This window comes from Drosophila grimshawi, unplaced genomic scaffold (genome assembly GCF_018153295.1).
Source record: "Drosophila grimshawi isolate 15287-2541.00 unplaced genomic scaffold, ASM1815329v1 contig_1377, whole genome shotgun sequence".
Taxonomy (NCBI): domain Eukaryota; kingdom Metazoa; phylum Arthropoda; class Insecta; order Diptera; family Drosophilidae; genus Drosophila; species Drosophila grimshawi.
In genome coordinates, this window is record NW_025062900.1 from 4,601,157 (window position 1) to 4,625,536 (window position 24,380).

Sequence of the window (24,380 nt, forward strand, 5' to 3'; positions counted from 1 at the left end):
CAGAATCTATGAGCTGCATTTGCCGGCTTCACTCGTTGCTGCTGCTGTTGTTTTTCTTGTTTTTGGCTTTTTTTTTTGTTTTGTGTTTTGTGTTGCGCTGACCAACTAATTGGCTTTAAAATCTAAACACAGCTGCTGACATGGCACAGATTTCAGTTCATCGAGCCCCAACCCACATTTATAAGCTGTAGCAAAAATAAATAAACAGCTGGCTTTACATTTATTTAAAGCAAATGCTGCACGAGTAAAAGCAGCTTAAGCAAAGTCTCGCAAGGGTAACGAATGCTGGCCAAATGAAGTTAAATAAAGCATTCAAATAAAACAGTTTGTGAGTTGCAGCAAAGTACAATGGGATAATAAGGCTACTTATGCGTTGTTCTGGTAACTTTTATTGGGAGATCCTAGTTATTTTTTAGCCGAGCTGACGCACTTTAGCAGTTCAAACAACACAAAAGAAAATATCCGAAGAGAAATACCAGAACTTCAAACTTGTGCCACAAACAATTAAACTCGTTGTGCACACAAATCACTCAATTATTGTCTATAAAAAATACTGTTGCATAAGCCTTGCCAATCTTTGTTTGTAGAATATTTTCAAAAATTATTAAAGCCGGGAGTGTGGTTATTGAGAGACAGACCAATTTGCCAGTTGTTGTGTCGTTTCGTGTGCCATTTCCAATTGGCCTGCAATTTGCTTGCCACTTACAACCACTGTTTGCAATGGTAATGCCACCATTGCTTTTATTGTCGTCGTTTTCGTTCGGTTAACATGCAAAGTTCATTAGGTTTTTGGCCTATGCGACGATTGCGGCAATTTTCGGTTGAGCTCTTAATGACTCCAAAAGTGCACACGAGCGACAGCAACAACAATAACAACAGCAAACCAAATTAAACTGAGAGACGGAGAGAGGGAGAGACAAAGAGAACGAAGCGGGGTTGGCAAAGGTGGCTTAAAAGGGATTGCGCCAAGAGCAGCTTCTTATGCAGCAATTAGTGCTAACAATCAACTGCAGCTAAAATACCTGGAAATCTCTGCATGTGTGTGTCTCTCTGTGTGTGTGTTTGTGTGTGTTGTGCACAGCTGTTGCCTGTCTGCGCTTTTTTATATTATTCGTTGCCACCTTGCAACCAATGCCACATTCACTAGCCAAATTAGCCGTTCGCGAATTTCTTTTAAAATGCAATTAAGTGCCAATGTTTGCCAGCAGGCAAAAAAAACATACACAGACAGACACACACACACACACACACACACACACACAGAAAGTGAGATTTGCTCTTCCGACTTTTTTGGCACTTGAAAATTTTAATTGGCATTTGGCAAAAGCACTCGAAACTCGGCAACTTTTGAAAGGGAGCGCACACAATATCTGCCATTAGCAGAAGAACCACCCTCAGCAGCAGCACCCACCCCCCACCCCCTAATTTCTTGCGTCTGTCCCCGCCACGCCCCCTCTTTCTTTTCCCCCCCAACTGCCAACTATCAGCAGAGCAGGCGAGTCCTTGGGCAAACAACGTGAAAATATTGCAATTAAATTTGTGTCCAGCAACTTAAAATTCTATTGGTTATTTTTTAAACCAAAGCACACAATAACAACGAAACACACACACAAACACGCAACACACACACACAAAAAAGGAATTTTTTAATTTGCACGTCATTAGCCAAAAAAAAAAAGCAAAGACGAAATAAAATGAGAAACAATCGCCAACTTGGGAATGCCAAAAATTGAAAACACTTACACACATTTATAAATAGACAGAAAGAGAGAGAGAGAGATAGAGAGATCCCTTACTATGCTTAGCAAGAATATATGTTAGCTTGTATGTTGGCGATAAGGCTGCCCTAAACACCTGTCAACATAATTAGAATACCCCAATTGCAGTGGCAATAAAACAATGCAAAGCAGGAAAAGCACTTTCACCAATTTGTGCGCCCAACATGTTAAAGGTTAATGCCTCTTATGAGGGGGCGAGGCACGATGCTTGTACACCGATTTTACAGACTCCACACAGCAGCTACCCCACCTACTCAGCAAAAAAAATAAATAAATAAAGAAAAAAGTAAACCAGAACAACAATTAATAATGAATTGTATTGCGTATTGTGTAAAACCCCAGAGTGGCACTGAACGGACGGACAAGGGGCAGTTAGCTGAACATGCAAGGGGGTGTGATGGTGGCAGCAGCAGCGGGTCCAGTTTACGCATTCATTTTGTGCGCAATTTTCATTCATTGAACGAGGCGTGGTCGGCGTGGGGTGGAAGTGAGTGGCGTCACTTGAAATGACGACAAGGACGCATTGCTAGCATGAATGGTGGACGTGAGCGGCAGGCAACAGCAACAACAATAACAACAACAACAACAACAAATGGCAAGTATATTACAAAAATGTTTCAGCGACGACGTAAAACGTTTAGGGCAAAAAATTGCTGTTTCAACAAATTTACAACGGAAGTTGAAGTGTTTTGCTGCGACTGTGGTTGTGTGTGTGTGTCTGTGTGTCTGTGTGTGGCAGGTGGATGTTTGTATGTGTGCCTGTGGTTTGTGTGTGTGTGCGTGTGTGTGTGTGTGAGTGCTTGTTGCCCGCAAAGGCGCGTGATGAATGCGCATCGCCATCGATTTGCACTCAACTCCATTTTGCACTTTTCACATTTCATGGGCTACATAATTTGTGAGCAGCCACAACCTCCACAGCACCCCACCAGCCCACCCATCATCTAAGCCAACCAAGCGTGGCACCACAACATGCCACTTGCCTATACCACACACACACACACACCGACACACACACACACACACAGAGTGCTCGTCAGCATGGTTTTCATTTTGTTTTCTGATGTGCTTGGCGGCGGACAATGAAAAATCACCCAAAACATTTTGGCGAGTGTCCGAGCAAGGGTCCGCCCGGAAGTATTTCGCACGCTTGCCCGTGGTTTATGTTTGGGTTAAGGTTTAGTTACCATACCCAGCAAACCCCCACCCCACTCATTCCCTTCTCTTCGATTTTTTTTTAAGTGCTTGAAAGGGCATCAATAATTTGTCAACGGTTTGGCTGTTGAGATTTTGTTGCCATGTTCATATTGAAGTTGCTGATATTAAAGTCGCCTAATTTAGCAAAAAGTTTCTTTAAAAGCAAAACTTGGTAGAAGAAAATTATTATCAACTGCTTTAAAATAAGGTTTTCTTTTTAATTATCGTTCCTTTTTAACAATACCTTACAATTATAAATATAATTGATATTATATTCCTTTCGAGAAATTGAATACTTTCAACTTTTCAAATGCTTCAAATTGTAAAAGTTATCTCGATTTGGCATAGGAAAAAGTGTCCAATTCAATGGGCAAGAAATGGGAGAGCAATGGGAAAGCAGCAGCTTACTTTTGGGTTATCCATCAATCTGCTTTCCACACGACTGTCAGCCAAAGTCCGCCACGTTCCACGTTTGTATGTATATAGGTATATGGGTATGTGTGTTTACTTACATTCATTTCCTGGCAACGTGTGTCCTGTCAAACCGGGTATGCCGGTGACACCAACAACACCGCCGCCGCCTCCAACACCATTGAGGGTGCCAACACCACCGACACCGCCGCCGCCGCCACCGATGCCACCGGTGCCGATGCCAACAACACCGCCACCCAAACCACTGCCGATGCCAACGCCACCGATGCCAACGACACCGCTGCCCGGATGATAACTATAGCCATTTTGTGTGGCATACAGTGCCGTCTTCTGGTCCTCCATGTTGAGGGCGAGGTCCATCGAGTGCTCGAGGGCCTTGTTGTCCAACCCGCTGGCAGGATAATACGGTGGCGGTGCCTGATTCTGTTGGGCGGCCACAATCGATGGGCGAACGGAGTCCATCTCGTAGTCCTTGGCGGCGGCGCTCTTCTTCGACTGATTGCGCTTGCAGCGACAGAACATGAGCAGTAGCCCGGCAAATAGGGCGAATACAATGCACGACACGATTATCGCAATCAGTGTGGGTGTCGCAAGGGCGCTTGCCTCCGCAATATAAGGGCGTCCAACTGCAAGCAGAGAGAGAGAGAGAGAGAGAGGGGGAAAGAGAAGAAAGTTGAATGAAATGAAGCCATGAAAAATGCAACGCCACTCAAGTGAATGGATGAATGTTTGCTCGAATGGATGAATGAATGAATGGATTGATGGTTGCCTGGCCGCCGGGCCAGGTTGCAACCGCTTGCCTGCCTGCCTCTGCGATGGATGAGTGATTGATTGATTGTCCTCCGGGCTATTCAAGTGGCGCAATTCCTCGTAATGGCTTTGCATATAATGGAAATCAGTGCATTCTACTTATTCTTCTACTCCGACTACTCGAATCTCGTGAATCATTATTCGTGATCGCGAATCGCTCAACTGAACTCGGTGCGTCGCAAACGCAATGAATAATCCCGATGATAGGTCTTTGCCACATTTGGCTAATAGTTGATTGCAACTGTTCATCAGCTGAGTCAGTTGTGTCGAGTCTTAAGTGATGAATCTTCTGGGTGATGATGATTATTCATTTCAGCTGTGATTTTGGGTACTCATTTGTAATTAGCTAGCAAGTTTTGAATATTTGAATGAATGTTGTGTAAATTACTCAAATCAGCCCTGGCTATATCATAAATAGAAATTGCTTTTCAATTATCTCAGCTCAGGAATATATCTAGCAGAAGTATGTATATGAATATATGGAATATATATCTTAAATGTTTCCTTCCTATTCAGAAACTCTATCTTCTATGCACGTTTTATCAAATTTCTACTTTGAATATTTAGCTAACCCTTCTAAACAATCATCATCAACAGTAGTTAACACCGCATCCCTTCATTAAACCCCCCTTTGATACTTACTCTCGGCATCTGTGTAATCGCCGCAATGCTCGTGATTGTTGCGCAGGCAGAGTTTCACTCGCACCACTGGACTATTGTCGTCCTGCTCCAGGGCCAGGTTGTTAAGGGCGGCATCATGATCCTCATCATCATCGTTGATGGTGTGGCCCAAAGCACGTCCGCCGCCACTGCGACGTGGCGCAATCAGACGATCGATGATCTTCTCCTTGTGCGTCGGTCCATTGCCCGATAGCTGTAGGTTCTCCACTATATCCACCAGATCCCAGGAGGCCATGGGCGTATCACCATGCAACATTGTCTCCACAACAGCGACCAGATTGAGACAGGTGGCGCCCACATCGATGCCCAAGGTGCGTGTGCTCGGCTCATAGGTGACTTGCAGCGGTGGCGGAATGCGACTCACTTTGGTCGTGGTCGTTATCTCATTGGAGTAGGGTGAACCGTTCTTGGGATTCAATGCTTTCACCTTGAAGGCATAGCTCTGATGCTGTTCCAGCGAGGTGACTTTACAGGGTATATCCCGCTGACAGTCCACCTCCACCCAATCGGAGTTGGCATTTGCCAGGGTTGCACAATCCGGTATCAATTGCTCCTCCCTGGGCATTGCAACACGCCGATAGCTGACAAAGAACTTGGTCTTGCTCAGACCACCATCGAATCCAGGATCCCAGCTAAGCGTCACATAATTATGGCCCACATCGACGGCACGCAGATTCGTCGGCTTCTCCGGCGGACCCTTCTGTTGCAAACGGATGGGCGCCCGAATGGTGTTCAGCGAGTTGACCACACGGCAAGTGTATTCGCCATAGTCCGAGTGTGTCAACGAATTGATGCGCAGCACCGACGTGTAAATGTCATTATTATCGGTTGTGGTGCTAATCTCGTAGTGACCATCCGAGGACATGGTTAGCGGTGACGGATTATTACCAAATTGCCATTGGAATTCGGGTTTGGGATATGCTTGCACTTTGCACACAACCTCTGCGGTTTCCCTGATATCGAAGGCGACCTTGTTGTACTGATGCAGCACAATCGGTTCGTGTTCAATGCGCAACTGCATCGATGAGTTCGCCGAGTTCACCTCGTTCTGGTACAGACAGGTGTAGAGGCCACGATCGCCAGGCACCAGTTGATTGCCACCGGGTCTTGCCGTACCGCGAAACTTGAGCATGCTCTGTACGGTGACCATACCGTTGGGACCCTGATCGGGATTCGTTTTCACCTCATACAGATTCAGTTCGGGCAGTATTTCAACACCATCCTTGAGCCATTTAATGCTCGGAGCTGGTTTGCCTTTGGCACTGCAAGTGACCGCATAATCATTGTCTGCAACCCGACGCGTCATGTGCTGCTGCAACTTGGCCAAGAATTGCGGTGGCTGATGTATCTCCAGCACAATGGTGGCCATATTACCGATGCCCAACTCATTGACGGCATGACAATGATACTTGCCCTCATTGCCCAGATGGGCCTTGGGTATGGAGTATTGTGGTCCCTGCGCGAGTATCTTTTGCCGGCTCGAGAACTCGCCGTCCATGTCGCGGAACCAACGATACTGTGGCACCGGCCAGCCGGGCGGACTTGCCGAACAGGTGAGGGTGACACCGTTGCCCACATGCACCACCGGCTTGTTGGGTGTGATGAACGCCTGGCCGGGACGATGACGGACGAGCAGTGCAACTGTGGAGTTGCCCACACGTTCGCTACGCTCCTGGCCCTGACTCTGCATTATGTTGACGGCACGGCAAATATAATTTCCGGCATGCTCAGCCCGCACCGAGGCTAATGTTAGGACATCACCATTATAACGAAAATCGGAGGCACCCTCTTTCAGCCATTCGATGGTGACTGGCGCCGGATTCGCTGTGACATTACACCGTATATTAACGGTTTCACCTTCTTCGGCCTCGCGCGTCTTTGACTCGATGACCACCGTTGGGGGATAGAGTATATCGAGTATGAGCTCCTGTTCGCCAGTTTTGCCCAGTCCATTGTCGGCACTGCACGTATATTTGCCCGCATCCTGCACGCTCACCCGATGGATGGTGTGCACCAGGGAGGAGCTAATGAAGCTGCCGTTGCGTGTCCAGCGGACATTCGGCACCTTCGGCTTCGCGTCCACATTACACTCCAATTTGGCAGTGCGGTCACGTTCCACTCGCAGCGGATTCTCCGGTCCGACCTCAACGCGGGCATAGTCTGCAAACAACAACAAAAAATACACAACATGAAATTAGCAATGGATATTTTTCTCATATATATTTATATATATATATATATATATTTTCTGCTGTTTGGACATAAATCAGAGTTACGCTCCTCCGCAACTGATGAAAATTAATAAACACAAAGCATTTTTCGTTGGGCTGCCTAATCAGTGGCATCTAAAACTTGTAATTGAATTAGCCAAGTTGCAGTTGGTGGTGGGGGGAGGTGGGGGTTGGGGGTGGTATCTGGCCTGATTAGCCACAAAAATTTGTCAATTATTAATTAAGCTAATCAAGTGACGTGGCTCAGTTCGACTCATTGGACTAATGCCACACGAATCCCAAATCATTAGCAACTCTCCAAGCAAAAGACACTTTCCCAGCCCCAGCCCAGAGGCATTTCCATAAGTCGTCTGTAAGTCGGACATTAATTGTTGAATAAAGTACCTAAGATTATTGTGGCTGCCTTTGTGCAAACTTATTATAGCCTACTTTAATTTGACCTTCGAATTAGATTAAATTGGAGGCTATACAAATAGCTTTTTACGTTGCCAATCGGCTTAAAGCAATTTAATGCTTTTAGCGAATTTTCCCCCTTAATTGCGCTGCCAAACTTTAATTTATTAATTATTTGCATTCATTTAAGCACATCATCCACAGATGATTCTAATCTCAAGTCTCCAGTCTCAAGTTACTTTAGGTCACACTCAAGCAAGGACTCTGCATCATTTTGACACGTTTCGCTGCTCTAATTTTAAGCCACAAGTCTTTCAAGACCTTTTCGCAAGTACTCTTAATGGCTTTATATTTGTAATTTGCAATTTGCCAACATTTTACAACTCTTGCCCCGCCTCCCGCTCCACGCCCCATACACATCCCTTTCAGTGGACCACCACCGCTTTGAATCTGTGCACCTGCACTTGACTGCATTACGTTCTTGTCCCTTTTGGCATTAGTGGCTCCTGTGCACCGCAAACGCTGTAAAATTATGTGGTTTATAACCTCAACTCGTGTTCTCAGAGTTGTCACTATCCAGCCAGCCGCATTTCTCCAACTCCAACTCCCTTCTGTGATTTAACCTCACTTAGCTGTACGCTGCTCTGTAATTAACTGAGCCGGCTAAGTGTCGGCTGCCGGTTGCCTAATGACTGTCCATAAAGTCGCCAACTTGTCGCCGCATTGACAGCCAGCAATCTTAAGAAACTGGAGCAAGAAACTACCCAGAACCCAACCCAGACACCCCTCTGAATTCCACATCTGTGAAATTATAGTAAATTGCGTAATTCCTGGCTACCTTTTCAGGTCTGTCGCAGCTGCAGGTAAATAAAGTTAAGGCTGTGTTGGGGTTGGGGTTGGGGTTGGGGTAGGGTTTCAGGTTCAGCTGGTTGTTAATTTTTTTGTTTTGTGCTCTGTGCTTTTAGTTCACTCGTTGCGTGTTTATGCGCGTGTAATTACATTTGATTGTCTACCTTTGGTATGTGCGTTGAGTTTGCTCTCTGTCTGGAGAACCTCATCCGAGAGTTGTGCCGACAAACCATTAAGAAATTGTTGTTTATAAATTGACGCATTCTGCGCTTTTGCCTGTTGTAAATGCTTGGTGCTTTGAAATTGACTTAATTGTCACTCTTTGTGAGCATGTTTTACACATTTGGGCCACTACCATTGCATTCCACCGAGCTCATGTTGTGCAAACAACAAATTAACCTAAAACTGTAACGGAACCCAAGACGGGAGTTTTCTTTTGACCCGAACTCAACTGTTGATTACTTTAAAACGCACAGCGAAAATGTTGCCTTCAATTATTTTGTAGCCACTTCGTGTTCATAAATAATGAACACAAAGTAATGCTAAGTAATAGAAAGAAAAAGAACAACACAAATATAAAAAAAAAGAATACAAAAATCAGAGTGAGAGAGAGAAAACAATTTGATGCGTGTTTTGCATATAAATTTCATGCTTTTCGGACCAAACCTTAAATTATGCTCTCAAATAATTGAATTTGCTTACACATTCAGGAGAGTTCCCAATTTCAAATTTTCGCGCACCCTCAGTTAAATTGTGTTGCAAATAAATATTTTTCCAATCAATTTGGGCGCCCACCAGTAGCACCAAAAAATACAAATATTTTTGTAATAATAAAGCAGATCGTATTAAAGATTTTGCGCCGCTGAAAAGTCTGCTACATTAAATTTATATGGGCAAATCTGTCGCTAATGCCCCATAGATGGCGCTGTACACTGTAAATTGAAAGCAGAATTAACAGTTTTTAGTCGCGCTTGGGCTGCTGCATTATAAACAGTTTATTGCTAATCCGCACGTTCAGCTCCGAGATGACGGCAAATGAATGAAAATGAAAATGAAATTTTCAATTTTTCGACTCGGCCCTAACTCAATTTTCTACTCAGTTCTGGCCACTTAATACTAACGCAATTTACTGACTGCGCTGCTTGCTGCTGCTAAGCAACAATTAGTTATTAGGCAGCAGCTTCTAGTCTTCATCCTTATTTTTGGGAAGGGGAAGCTGAGGCATGGGGAGTTGATCTAATTTCGTTATGGCCACGCGCAGCGCGTGGCACAAAAGGGCCAAGTGAAAAGGGCAAACGTTTTAAGCCAGACAAGCTTAACAAGGCAGCTTCAGTTGATTTCGGCCAATTAATTTAATAGCAGGTTGACTAAAAACCCAGAACAGACCGAAAAAAAAGCTAAAGAACTAATACACCAAAGTATAGTAAAAAAAAATAATACAATGAAAAGTGCAATAAAAATTAGCGCTAAAATTAATTTTAATTTTAATTAGAACAGCGGGTGAAATGCATTAAAATTGAAATCCTTTTCTTGCTTAACTTTACTTGGCTTACAGCTGCCTCAGACAAATCCAATTTTAATGTGTGGCCAAAAACGAAAAAAGGCGTGGCTGAAAGGAGTGGAACGGGAGGCAGGCGTAGCACCCGCCTAAAGCCAAAGTCAAAACCAAGTTGAAAGCGGAATTGATATGGCCAAGTGACTGGCCAAAAAACTAAAACAAGCAACAGCAACAGCAGCAGCAGCAGCAAAGGCATCAAATATAACCCACTACTACGTCCTCGGCACTTTTGGCCAACTAAGATAAATGATAAGGCAAATGAGCGTAACTCTCTCGAGATCTGGAGCAACTCACATCTTCGTCTTGAGCGCAGCGCCACTTGTAACTAATGAATGTGAAATTAAAAAGTTCGGAGCTTAGCCGGAAACGTAACGGAAATACAATAAATTATAGAACCGCACAATCCAATATAAGCGTTAACCACTTCCCCCAAAACCCCAAAACAAATAAGAGTTAGATTGAGTAGGGATGAATGTGGAGTGTTGCGAGGACTATGCGACTATGAGTTACCCTGCACTTATAATACTTCTATCCCATAAAATTCATATTGAAAATTTCAATTAAAATTGATTACAATATAAATAAGGCTTAAAAAGTCGACAACATTAAAAATTAAATGTTTGTTTGCTTTTATGTGATGATGCCGATTGCCAACTTCCGTCTGCAACAACAACAGCAACATCAACATGAACAACAACAACATTTTATGATAGCTTATTGTGTAAACCATTTTAATTAGTTGTAGGGTATATATAAAACCACTCGAAGCACTTCCAAGACAAACAACAACAACAAGAAGAAACTTACACAATTAATGCTTTAATTCGTTTGCGTGGCAGCTGCTGCGTTTGCCTCTAAAATGTTATTGACCTGGTTTGGCTTGCGGCTAGCAGTTGTTGGCCGCGTGCCTTGTTTTGGTTAGTTCCTTAGTTGGACTTCTGGCCAGAGACTCCTTTTTCGTATCATGACCAAATCAGCATCTCACTCATTGTGTGTACATGTGTCTGTCTCTCGTTTAGGCCATTGCTATCAGAAGACATAGTAGTAGTTGTTATTGCCATGATTTTCATCATTTACTAAATGTTTTTCTTGGCTTTCAAGTTCTTTCTTCCTACTGTGTGTTGGCCAGCAGTTGGCTTTTGCCTTTTTGCCTGGTAGTCGTCGTCTCTGCATCAACGCCTCCTCCTCCTCCTCCTCAGCCGCTTCTCTTTCTCCCTCTTTCTATCAGTGAATGCTCTTTGGCTCTTTCTGTAACTTGTTAGTTTTCTTTAGTGGCCTCTACAAGTTCTGTTCAAGTTGCCCTCTCCAACACACAACCCACTCAAGTTGTCGTCTCACCGTTTCAGCAGCTTCATGTTCTTGTCTTGTTTTCCTATTAAGTCAAGAATTTTTATAGCATTTAGTTGGAAAAGCTTCAACATATTTTTTTTTGCCAACTATCCATTGCCTCCCGTGGCTCTCCTCCCTCTGTGTTATGGCCATTCCAGAGAAATGTACGTACGCATAACTCGTGCCTGCTGTCAGCGTGTTTGAGCTATGAGCTCTTGTGGTTTTTGCTTTGGCTTTTTATTAGTTTCTTGCTGGGTTGTCTGTCTTTCTTTCTTTCTTTCTTTCATTCTGCATGGCATGTCGAAAGTGGTTTAGAAACCAAGCTTGCTCTCTGTCTATCAAACACACACTGTCCAGGCTTGCTGCTGTCCAGCAGCTTTGACCATATGTTACCCCTTCACCCCCCGTGATCACCTAGACCGTCGTCAGGCTAACTAGTTACTAAATTGAGCGCATAAACTAAAACAACTACTGCGTAAAAATCCAAAGAAAATAAACGAATGGCACCAGCAGCGGCAACAGCAGCAACAGCAGCAGTAGCAGTCAATGTAAAAGGGAGACTGTCTGTGGTCTTTTTTTCCTATTTTTTTTTTATTCTTTTGCAGCTCATAAATTACAGGAAGACAGATTCCTTCAGTCGACAAGGCAAATAAACAAGCATCCGCCAAAGAATGAGTGAGTGAGTGAGTGAACCACTGAGCGAGTGGACATTCTGCCATAAAGTTTAACAAGCACATTAACTAAAAACTAATAAAAACCAGAAGACAGCGAAACAGTCAGTTGTCAGTAGTCTGGGTAGATTGGCAAATAAATCAGGAGCTCTTCAGAAAGAGTATTTATTTTATAATATTGAAAGTACTTGAAAATTAATTGCAAAAGCTAAAAACTTTCGTATCGATTTTTGAATATGTTTTTAAAATTGCCAATCAAAGACTGAAATAGAGCACTTTATTTATTTGAAGCATCGTTGATCTTTTATGAAACAATATCTAAGAAATTAAGATTGCGCAGCGGAATGGAAATTGATTATTGCAGTCAGACCACTCAACAAACGATTTCCAAACTACAAAGCAAAATGCTGGACAAATAAACAATTGCCAAAGCTAAAAGAAAACTAAAGCCATATAGATTTTTCTGCGGGCTAAGCAAAAATACATATTCAGTTAAAATAGCTTGTAAAGTGCTCTAATGCCAGCACTCTTGGGTAACAAAATCAGTACACATTTGTACAAATAAAATGGAAACCAGTTCAATTAGAAGCCGGTTCAATTCGATTTGCAAAAGCTTTTAAAAAAAGGAAGCAGTCAAAACTGATAAGCGCCCAAAATGTTTATTGTACTACAAACTGTTATTATCCACACACACACACACAGATGCAAATATTGCTGCAGATGCACAAATACTCAGATACTCAACTTTAGTTACAGATACAGGCGACAATTGGGGCAGTTGTGGTCATAAAATGAAATCAACAATTTGTGCCGGCCACACCAAAAAAATATTTGGCTAGAAATGATTTATGAAATGTTTTGCATATGAGGTTTTTCAACAAAAGCGACGAGGGAAAAGAAAACAATATGTGTGTGTGTGTGCGTATATTGATCAACTGTAGCCATGTAAATTACACAAAATGGAATTGTATCTGTGAGATACAAAATGAACAAATGAACAAATACGAGGCACACACAAATTGCGCTGCAAGTTTATTTTTATGGCACAATTTGTGGCAAATCAATGGATGAAACTTTTCTACAAAACTAATTTTATGTGCTTCGCTTTGCGTTTTTCTTCTCTTTATTTCGGACATGTTAAAAGCATAAACAATTTACAAATTTCCCGAAACACAAAGATGCGGAGCGGAGTGGGGCAGGCAGGGCATGGAGGTTGAATGAAGCAGGAGCAACAGCGCAATCGTTGCAATCAAAGCTGCCCTAAATTAATTTAGAAAGAGGCAGCAACAACAACAACAACAATACCAACAACATAACACACATACTGGAGGAAAAAGTTGTTGCTGCCACGCTATTTAAACAACACAAATTTTTGTAAATTGTCTGGCTGGAATTTTAATGGTAAACAAAAATGGGAGAGTAAAAAAAAAATAGAAATACAAGGAATGAGTGGGGCATCAACTTTGCCCATTTGGCAGAGGCTGCTTTAAATAGGCAGCCAAATTATTGACAAAGTTTCTTGTTGTTGGTGTTGGTGTTGCTACTTTTTTTTTCCAGCTAAGCACACATGGAATTGTAGATGTTGCCGGAGAGGAGGAGCTGTGCAAAGTTGCCAAGCTGCGAGGACTGGGCAACATCATGCAGGCCACAAACGATGTCATTAGTGTTGGCATTTGGTTGTGTTGCTGTTGTTGTTGTTATTGTTGTAGTTGTTGCTGTTGTTGCTGCTACTATTTGCACAGGGCATGAAGCAAAAAGTAACAGCCCGTGCAGGGCGAAACTTTTGCTTTTATTTATTTACTTGCCCGCGTGCGCGCCAAAAAAAAAATAAATATAAAAAAAAAGAAATACTAGCAGAGAGAAACAATTATAGGCAAAGTCGAAGCTCTTGATGCTCTTAGCAGAGTGTGAGTGTATTGAAGAACTGGAGAATTGCAAGCTAGGCCAGTTTTAATGAGTTAGCTATAAGCCATACCTAATTATTGGTAGAGCATTGTTGCTTTTGGAATCTCCTTCGATCTACCTATCTTTGTTTAACTATGTCTATCTCTGTCTGTTGAAAATGTAATTATTAAAACTTGTGTAGTAATAGTTATGTTCTTGAAACTTAAAAAATGTGGCAGTATTTTAGTCTAGCCAGAGGAACCTGTTTTGCTTTTACTTAAGTTTGTAATCAGTTTGTATACCTTCGTTATCAGGATATTTTTATGAGAATTATAATATTCAATAGCTTTGTAAGTCTAGCTCTCTGTCTCGCTCTATATGTATATATATATCTCTATCTATCCCAGTCTATTTCTTTCTATCCCTATCTATATCTATACCTCAGTCTGTCTCCATCTCAATTTCTCTCTGCCTATCTCTCTTTCTATTTCTTTATCTACTTCTATATATATCTGTCTATATTTGTCTAACTCTCTCTCACTTTCAAAATACACATTAAGTTAGAAATCATTCCAAAATTGTAAACAACTATTGGTTTAACATAACAGCATAACTGTAAAACAGCTAAGAGCAACAATTTTGACAAAATACTAAACTAAGTTAATCTAAATTCAATCTTTGCCAGCAGCCACTGGCAACTCTCATAACATATTCAGTATGCTCCTTCTGCCCACGTCTAGTCGCAAAAATGGGCCAAGCGAATTTGCCAAGCCTGAACTAGAAAATAACGTAATATATAAAAAAAAAAAAACGAAAAAAAAATACAAGAAAAAAAATACGGAAAATGAAAACGAAAACTCGGGCAACACGTAAAGCAAATTTTTGAATGGCGTAATTTTCCAGCGAAACGAGATGTGTAGATTTTGTTGGCAACAAGGGGGTTTGGCAGGGGCGGGTTAGGGCCGGGGAGGGAAGCTAACTAGGGTTAGGGCGTGGCGTGGCGGGGTGGGGCACGGCGGCAGGCAACACACAACACACACAGATGGTGGAAATAGCTGAAGCGGTTGAAACAGTCGAGTTGAGTTGAGTTGAGCAATTGCAGCAACAGCAGCCAGCAAATTTTGGATGCTTTGTTTAACTTTCCTGTGGTGTGTGAATGAGAAAGAGAGCGAGAGAGAGAGTGGGATAGGGAGGGAGTGAGATAGCAAGCGTAGCATAGCATTAGGCGCAAAACGGAATTACTTGCCGAAAATAAAACAAATAAAACAAGTAAAAGTTTTCGACGTGCACCCCAGAGAGCTTGATAACAGGGGCAGCACAGAGAGAGAGAGAGAGCCAGCACAGATAGAAATAAGTGGCAGGGGTAGAGGGAGGGGGAGGGGTGTGGCAGACCCCGCAGACCACGCTTTTCTACGCCTATATCTATAATAAACTCAATTCGCGTACATTGTGCTTTTCATTTTATTTCTTTTCTTTTTAGGGCGCGTCTATCCTGTCTAAATATATAGATATACATATATATATATATATATATATATATGGATATGCTATGACTTAGTGCGTGGGAGGATTGGTCGGGACTAAAACAGTGAGTGGCATTGTCCTAGCAACTGGCAACTGGCAACTGGGCGCGACAGCGCACTTTGACCTAAATAATTAAATTCAGAAAGAAACAAAGTAGGAACTTTGCTTTTAGCGCAAGAAGTTGCGTTTTGTCCTTGGAGTCCTTGGAGTCAAAGTTGTGCCCCCCTAGTGCAGCAGTTGCTTTGCTGTTTGCTGCTTCCTTTGCAGCGGTGCATTTCATTTAATTTAATGTTAAATTAATTTGCTCCACTGCAACTCGACAAAGTAGAAGTTGAGCAGCTGCAGCAGCAGCAGCAGCAGCAACTGAAACAACCAAAGCACTTTATGCAGATTTTATTGCCTCTGTAAATATTTAGTTAATTTGTACAGATTTTTACCACCCCCGAATCAACTCTACTTCTCCGTTTAAACAGCAGCTGTCTGCTCTCAGTGGCATTAAGGATTGCTGACAGCTGATTGATTAAATCTTGCAGATTACAAACAAAAACACTCTAATTTCGATCCAGCACTTAGTGTAAATAAATGTCTTTCTTAAGAATATAAGTGTAGATGGTTTTTTAGTGAATGGTCTTCCGGTCACAACAACTAAGCAGACCTCCCCAAAAACAAGCTGCATCTTATATGGGGATATGCAATTCTTAAAGAAATATAATTAAGCAATAGTTAACTTTTCACACAGACACTTCATTTGGTTCTGCAAAATATTTGTTGCTATAGCGTTTCTAAGCAACTCTCTGTGCTGCTGCTGCTGCTGCTGCTGCCTGAAAATTAAAAGTTTTCAAATTATTTCGGCACAACAGAAAACTATTTAATTTCGTAACTTTTCTAATTGAATTTTGAGCAGTACTCAACACAACACAAAACTCGTACTATGCTTTCTGGACTAGCCACAATAGTACACATTTTTGCGACCAGCACAAAAAAACTTTCTCAAGCGCATATACATTTCATTGCAGAATTAAAATATACAGAAAATCAACTAAAAAAAAATTATACAATTTCCATTTCTGGTTACGTTTAAAATGGTTGGGTTAGTTATCATTGCAGCTGAGCGGTTGCTACCTTTGCTAGCTTTGGGGCAACAACTCTTGCAAGTTGCCAACTGGCACTTGCAACAACAACATGATCATCGTCATCATGATTATCATAGACAAGCGTCATGTGTGGCAGCCTGGGGCCAACAATAAAAACACATAGCGGTTTGCCCCGCTAGCTGACGCTGCTGCTGCTGCTGCTGTTTTTGTTATGGCAGTAACAGCAGCTGCCGCCAGCGGCAGTCAAGCAAAAGCCGCCATGGTCTCCCTCAACCCCACAACCAACCACCCCCTCTCCCTGTCCACATTTATGCCCCAAGCAACGTCAGCTGCTGCTTTATAGTCTCTCTCTCTCTGTCTCTCTGTTGTTATAGTTATAGTTGTAGTTGCAGTTGCAGTTGATGTTGCTGTAAGTCAAGTAGAAGCTGCTGCCAATGTAAACAATGCAGCAACAACAACAAGCACAAGCCGCTCGCCAGCAGGCGAAATGTAAATAAAATTTTTTTAAATTAACTACCAGCCACGTGGCACTGTTACAACACACCCACACCCACCCACACACATAACATACCACCCCCATTCTCCTCGTAACCCCCTTTGGCATATACGATTGCTGCTGCTGCTGCTGCTGCTGCTGCAGCTGCAGGAAATGTATCTACATATGCAACGTACAATATTCAAGATTGTTGCTCATATTGCAGCCGAGCACAATTTTTTATTTGTTGTTTTCTTTTTTCTGTTGTGCTTTTATTGCTGCCGCTGTTTGGCTGGCATTTTAGCTTTTGCAACTTGTTCCATTTGTTCTGCACTCTTGCCGCACTTTTCACAGCATTCACATTTTCCTTTTTGGCCAGAAAAAAAGAGTGAGGGGAGTGGGGGTGAAAAAAAGTGTGCTCGTCAATAGTTTTGCTGCTGGCTGCTGCCATTTGAACGTTGCTAGCTGCGTGCTGCTGCTGCTGCTGCTGCTGATGTTGCTGCCGGCTGTTGCTGTTGTTGTCCATTCCGTTCTGCAACATTTGCCGCCTTTTTATTTGCTCACAAGCACTCGCATGAGTTGAGAACTTATAGTGGCTCTATAGTCTCGTTACATAGACCCCCCAAAGCTCTCCGCCAGCACTTATGGGCAAAGGAAGCGAATGCGAATCCGTATGCCAAAAGTGAAATGCGTATAGAACAACCACTGCCTGACTATAGCTACTACTACTACTACTGCTACTGTTCTCAATTGCGACAGACTGGCAAAGCAAACAGATAACATAATATATATATATAGGGTTGAGAGTATTGGATGACAGAGCCTAACCACTTTAACCATGTTAAAGTTTAATTTTCACTTTAAAACTCAAAGTTCATTTGATGGAATTAGACACTAAACTACAAACTGTATGCAGTCACCTGAACACCCCATTCAATATCTTTCTCAATAAACCAACTCCAACTATAAATATAATTTTATACACCATTTGTATTGATTTTATTGTTGAACTGCAGTTCATATTGCAGTACAACAGTACAAGTAGTCAGATACACATGCAACATGTGTTGTGTCGTAAAACTTTACCATGCCAAAAATGCTGTTGCAAGTGAGATATTTTATTTCTATTTTTTAGCACCGCAGCCCCCCGCATTGCGTCTGCCTCTTTGTGTCAGCATAATAAATTTATATGTAGACGTTGATATGCTGTAAATATTTTTCCATTTGCCCGCTGGCTAACAACAATGCCAGAAATGTACAAATAAACATATGCGTTTTCTATTCAACATTCCATTTGTTTTTTGTTGTTTTTTGTTGTTTTTTTTTTCTCGCCGGGACAATTTTGTTTAGCGAACTGTAAAACATATTTCCCAAAATTTGCATTTAATATTTGCACTAATAAATAGTTGAAAATTAGTTGTATAAATAAAAGTTTTAATTGGCTGGCTATTGTAATGCAAATATAATTATGCAATTAACAAAACTGCGATAAAAAGTCAGTCAAACAAATAGAAATATTAAATATTAAACTGTTACAACACGAATTGTATTTATTAATTGTTCATGCGGCAGAGAGGTTTAGATAGCATGCCATACAAAAAAGTAAAACTAATAAAAGAAAAGCACATTCAATTATCCTAGCAATTGCAAGTTTGCTTTTACAAACAAAAAAAAAAGACCAAACAGAAAAATTCTTTGAAAGCAAATAGAAAACAGGAGAATGAAATGAACAGCAAATCAACTTAAATAAATAGAAATACGTGCACTCTCACTTGAATTCCCATAAATATATATGGATTCGAATGTTTATAGTTGTTGTGTTACTTTTACACATTTATCGACTCAATTCAGTTCTTTGTATATTGTTTACACACATTTTTTTCACTCTAGAAATTATGGCTGGGCAGCGAACAGCACTGAAAAAATTTCTAAAGCATAACGCTTACAAATCTTATAGCTCAATGAATTGAAAATTTATTCATTTGAATGCCTTTGATTGCATTTCGCTTACAGCTATAAATATAACAAACTACAAGTTTGTCAAGCCAAAATTATACATATAACAAAATTCTGTAGCAGACAATTTAAAATTGAATGCTTAAATGTTGAGGAGATTTATTATAAGCGTAGACCGCATGCAAGAATGCTTTCTAAGAAATGTTGGTCTGCAAAATGTGGCATGGCAAATGACAAAGGACAAATTTGAAATAGTGCAAGTGACATGTAACAATTCATTCACATTTTTCCATTTACTTTTAATTGTAAAATAAATAAAACAATTACATTTCTTTTCTCTGATGCGACAATTGATATCAAAGCAGCAAATGTTGTGAATACATTTTAAATTTAATTTCTTCCAGCTTAAAATTGTTTCCGTTTATTCTTAAAAAAGTATTCAACATTTTATAATTAAGATTTGGACAACAATCAGACAAAATAACATTTATAAAACTTATTAAATTCACAAACACATTTTCTAGCTACAAATGGAAATGGAGTCCAACGAAAATCAGGTCAGACTAAATAAAATTCTTGCTGGACACCCAAACTGTTTTATTCAAAGCTAACTTCAACAACTGCAGCAAAAGCTTGACTGCAGCTGCAGCTGCAACATGCAGCTCAATGGGAATACATTATAGTCATGCGAATTTGTGGTCACTTTATTTATTCCTGCAACGCCCTCAAGTTGCACGTCAAATTTGCATGCTGTGAGTCCCAAAAAAAAAAAGAGAAAAACTCTCAAAAATCCTAAAGTGGCAAAGCGAGCTCGCTTGCTTGCTCCAACAAAAATATCGTTGCAACTTTATGTATATTTTTGTGGCACACACATGTGCGCCCGACTCTAATGTGGCAGCAAAGTTTTGTAAATAAAAATTTGTGTGTGCGGCTCTTGTGCCAATTTGGTGCAGTTTGCGCAGATTGCATTGCAACATCGGGAGGATATTGGCTGCAGGCGCTGTCTGCCATATGCCAACCATCTCCCTGCGCCCCTCACCATCACCCTCATCAACAGCGAAAAACACATCATACTGCAAAGTCATACAAATGTGTGCAAAACTAGCTTTTCGACATTTCAATTTTGAATATTATTGACGTGATTATGCGGTGACGCAAGGAGCTTAATTGGGTTAGGCGGAGGCGGAGGCGGAGGAGGGGACAGTGTCAGCTGGAGAGGGAGTCACAGTGGGTTATGGCGTTGTTGGATATACCCTTGGTATTTGTCCAATTCGTAGCCGTAGCGAGTTTTCATTGATTCACAGAATTTACTTTAATTAGCAAAGCTGATAATGATGCCAACGCACTGGACATAAATATGTATGGAGATTGGAAAACCATTGCGTCCCCCGTGTGCGTGGTAGGCGTGGCAACGGCCTCTCTAGTTTGTTTAGTCTATTGAAACAATGTCGAGTCATTGTGTGCATGCAGCAGCACCAGCAGCAGCAGCACAGCCCTCATTGTAATTGAGGCATCGGCAATGGAGATGCGAGCTGCTGTTTACACTATTATTGACATCATCAGTAGCAGCAATACAATAACAACAACAACAACAACAAAAACATCATCATCATGCTTCTCTTCGTTTTGATATCATCATCATCATCATCAGCATTCGCAATCCTAATCATTTCAGTCAACAAACAATAGTCGAGCCAAAACCTAGGCCATGACGAACAATGCAAACTTTGTCATTGGTTTTGCTGCATACATTTATGTATCTGACAAACAAGCCAAGAGTGAGAGAGATAGAGATAGAGCGGCATGTGTGTGGTGACACTTGATGCCATCTGACTCTACCACTCCCCCAGTCTGTCAATCTTTGAGCTTTGTATTTACCAAGTCGCATTGCTCAGAACGCATTCAGATACAAATTAATATCTGTAGAATTTAGAAGCGTTTAAAAAAATAGTCATAGGGTTATTTAAAGCATCTTTCGAATTTGCTCTACAAACATCAGTAAATTTGTATTCTCTTAAATTTAATTAATTCGCTTGATTTCATTTATGGTCAACTACCTTTATCAAGTCAACTGTCATCGATTCCTGCCCAACTCCTTTGCTTAATTGTTCCGCATTCGACTTTTCTTAGAAACAGTATTCTATGATTGCTGTTATGCGATAACAAATTCAATGAATTCTCACTCTCTCTTTCTATGCCCCCAATTGATGCAATCTGATGCCTGGCAGCGTCAATCAGGCAATGTCCTGTCATCACACACACCTCGACGACTTCAGCTGCCAGGCTAATATCGATATGAAAGCTGACCTCAACTCTGGAGGATTTGCAGAATTCGGTCAATGCGTATGCGTTAATGCGCATAATTATTGTATTTCAATTAATATGCTTAGCACAACAGATTCTTGGAATTTGTGTCCGTAACTGTTATCGACATTTCCTTTGCCATTTATGCACAATGTCCTCAATTGGGCAGCATTCGTGCTGCCTCTGCTCGGACTGGATGAATGGCTAATGACGAATGCTTTTGACCAACATGCGAGCCGCAATTCGACCCAAACTGACCTCAGCACGCAACGCTGCCGCATCTCTTTCTCTCCCTCTCAATGGCATCTTGGGTGCCCTTTTCTTTTCCTTTTTTGGGATTTTACAAGTTAAATCTTTAGAATGTGGCAGCCCGGAATGCTGAGGAGACATACCAACGCCCCAGCAATATGGGCTCCAATTTCTCTTCGTTTTGCCCCCAGGCCAATGTACCAGAGAGAGAGAGAGAGAGAGAGAGAGAGAGAGAGAGGGAGAGAGATAGGAAAAAGGCGGTTGTTAAAGAAAAAGCATCCTTTTGTTTCAGTCCAAGGACTCAACTTGGGCTGCTGCTGTCTTCTTGTCTGCCTGCTCACATAATGTGGCCAAATGTGTAGCCAAACAATAAATGAAAATTGTGTGCAATTGTCGTGCCCTCTACGGCAGCCAAGCCAATGGCCAACCCATCAGCCCCAACCATCCACAACCATCCCCAACCAGCCGCAAGCCAACCCTTGCAACCAAGCAACCCCGCATCCCACTCTCCATTGAACTCCCAAAGTACTTTCACGATCCAAGTTGTTGTCATTGTTGGCTGATGCTCATTTTGTGTGGCTGTCTGTCTGTCGCTTTGTTGGCTTAGTTAGCTTTCTTGTTGGAGTACTGATAAAAATACAGCACAAAGTGTACAAGTTGCTCTTGTCTCCTTTGATGGAAATATGAAGGTGTATAGATAGCTAGCCAAGTCTGTCTACTTATCGGTGTAGATTCTGAACAGTTTTTTCTTGTCTGATTTTTGTAGTGCGATTTCAAGTGCAGGGTATCTGCTAGTCAGTCACGTTGTCATCTGTTTGTTGCCATTTGTTGTTGGTCTGGTGAGCAACTTCCATTTTGAGTTGCTTGCGTGTGCGTCGTTATCCTTTTTATTTGAAGTTTGCTTAATGCCAAGTAAATAGTAGCCACACACACACACACACACACACACACACACCCACACACACTTAGACCATGTAGGAAGTGGCAGATGGAGAGATAGAAAAGCATTGACATTGCATTGTTTCATTTTAGCCGCCCTACCACAGAAAAAAACCACAAATGTCGACATAAGTAGGAGGTTCATTTTGAGGGTCTCTTTTGGCCAAGTGTGTGTGTGTGTGTGTTTTGTGCTGTTAACCCTGGCTCATTTCATGGCTTGTTGCCGACTATTTTTGCCGTATTATTGGCGTTAAGTTGCCTGTTACCTATGAACCCAGCGACAGCAGGGAGCACCACCACCAGCAACAGCAGCAGCAGCAGAAGCAGCAGGCAGAGTAGAATCTGCTGTTGGTCGCTGGGCTCTTATCTGGTCGCATTATCATCATCATCTTCAATTTAATGCGTGGCAAACGACGAGAGGACACTCGACAATTTCTTGTTTTTGCTGCTTACTTCGGTTCTATTCTATTTTGTTTTTTTTTTCCCCATGCTGCTGCGCTTTGTTTTTGCGGCTTCGTCCTGGCAGTCACTTCCTGCCATTTGCCAGTTGGTTTGTGTCGCCTGTCCTTCCTTTTTTTTTGCTGTCTCGTTTCTGTTTTTTTTTTTTTGTTTTTTTTTTTTTGTTTTTGTTGTACTCTATGTAATGCCACTTTATATGCCGCAGTTGATGCCTTTAGAGGCTTTTGTGTTTACGCCATGTTAAGCCTTAGAATCCCTAATGCCAAAGGACATCGCCAAACCACTCACTACACGCCCCTCTGCACCCACCGTATCCCTCCCAATTCGCCGCATCTATTGGCACATGTGTATTGGCATTTGCTTCGTTGATTTTCCACAACATGCTGTGCCTATTTGCCTAGTTGGCCTGTCTCCTCCCCATCTCTCATCTCCCTCCTGCGTCTCCCCTCGCAGCTCATCTTGCCTGGTGTTAAGGTTCAAACATGGCGCAAGGTCGTTTCAACCAACCGAAGCGGGCAACATTTACATTTACATTTCCATCTACAGGCACCCATCTTCCACTTCTCCTCCTCTGCTCCACTGCTCCCGCTCTCCAGTTTCAGTTTCTCTATCCGGAACGTGCCCGGGCTGCCTTTTTATGCATGATCTCATCGCTGACTGGCAGCAGGCTAGCGTTCTGGCAAGGCTGCCAGGCAGGATGCGACAGAGCGTTCAATCCAAGCCCTCCCCCACATCTGTCCCAGTCCATTTCTTTCTGGTATCTCTGGATTCGGGCTTCTTTGCGACAGGCCAGACAAAAGTTAATTGCCTGACATTAAACTATGAAAATGATAGGCGCCAGGACAACGAATACACACACACGCACACACACATGCACACATGTGGGTGTGTACATACGCATTGTCAATATTATTGTAAAATTGTTGTGCGACTTAAGCACCTTTAAATCCCCCAAAAAGGTAAAAACATTTGACAGCAAAGCAAAGCAATGTCGGCTTAGAATCAAATTGAAAGTCAAGCAGGCAACCCGGCAAACTGGCAGCCTGGCAACCCTGAACAATTCGCAATCCTTGCAACAATTCTCACCAAGCAGCAGCTGTCTGTTGCCTGCCCGCTTTACTGGTTAGGGGTGGCCTGGGTGCCCAGGTGAGATCCGATTAGGCTCATCAGGCAGCCGCACTCAAAATGCGCGGCGCCAGAACAATAAATTAGCGTCGCAGCTTAAAATACACATAGCAATCCGCTCTGCATAAATTCAATGCCGGCAAGCCAAAACCATAAACTCTTCCTAGACGCCTCCCCTCGACCAATTTCCCCCTTTGAGCCAGCATTTGACTCTGGGTTTGCCCTTTAAGTAATTGAATACTTACTCGGATTGCAGATAAAGTACTTAACATTCAGTCGCAGGAGAAGCAGCTGCAGTAGAGGGGAAGTAAATCATGTGGGGAGACAATCACATTTGAGCAATGAACTTTGAGCTGGGTATTTGGTGTCTAACATGACCTTCTAATCATTGAATGCAATTCAATAGCGAATTCTTCAAAAATGTGCAATCGTTTGGCTGAGTTAC

General features: G+C 42.1%; 1 protein-coding gene across 1 annotated transcript in view; it reads right to left on the bottom strand.

The window, feature by feature from the left end:
* The window catches only part of LOC6562437 (hemicentin-2), a 128,178-nt gene that overhangs the window by 13,229 nt on the left and 90,569 nt on the right, over nucleotides 1–24,380 (bottom strand). The window contains exons 6-7 of the mRNA XM_043214726.1: nucleotides 4,857–7,055; nucleotides 3,485–4,030 (exon numbers count right to left, since the gene is read on the bottom strand). Of these exons, the coding sequence (XP_043070661.1) occupies nucleotides 3,485–4,030; nucleotides 4,857–7,055 (2,745 nt within the window). The remainder of the gene's footprint in view (nucleotides 1–3,484; nucleotides 4,031–4,856; nucleotides 7,056–24,380) is intronic.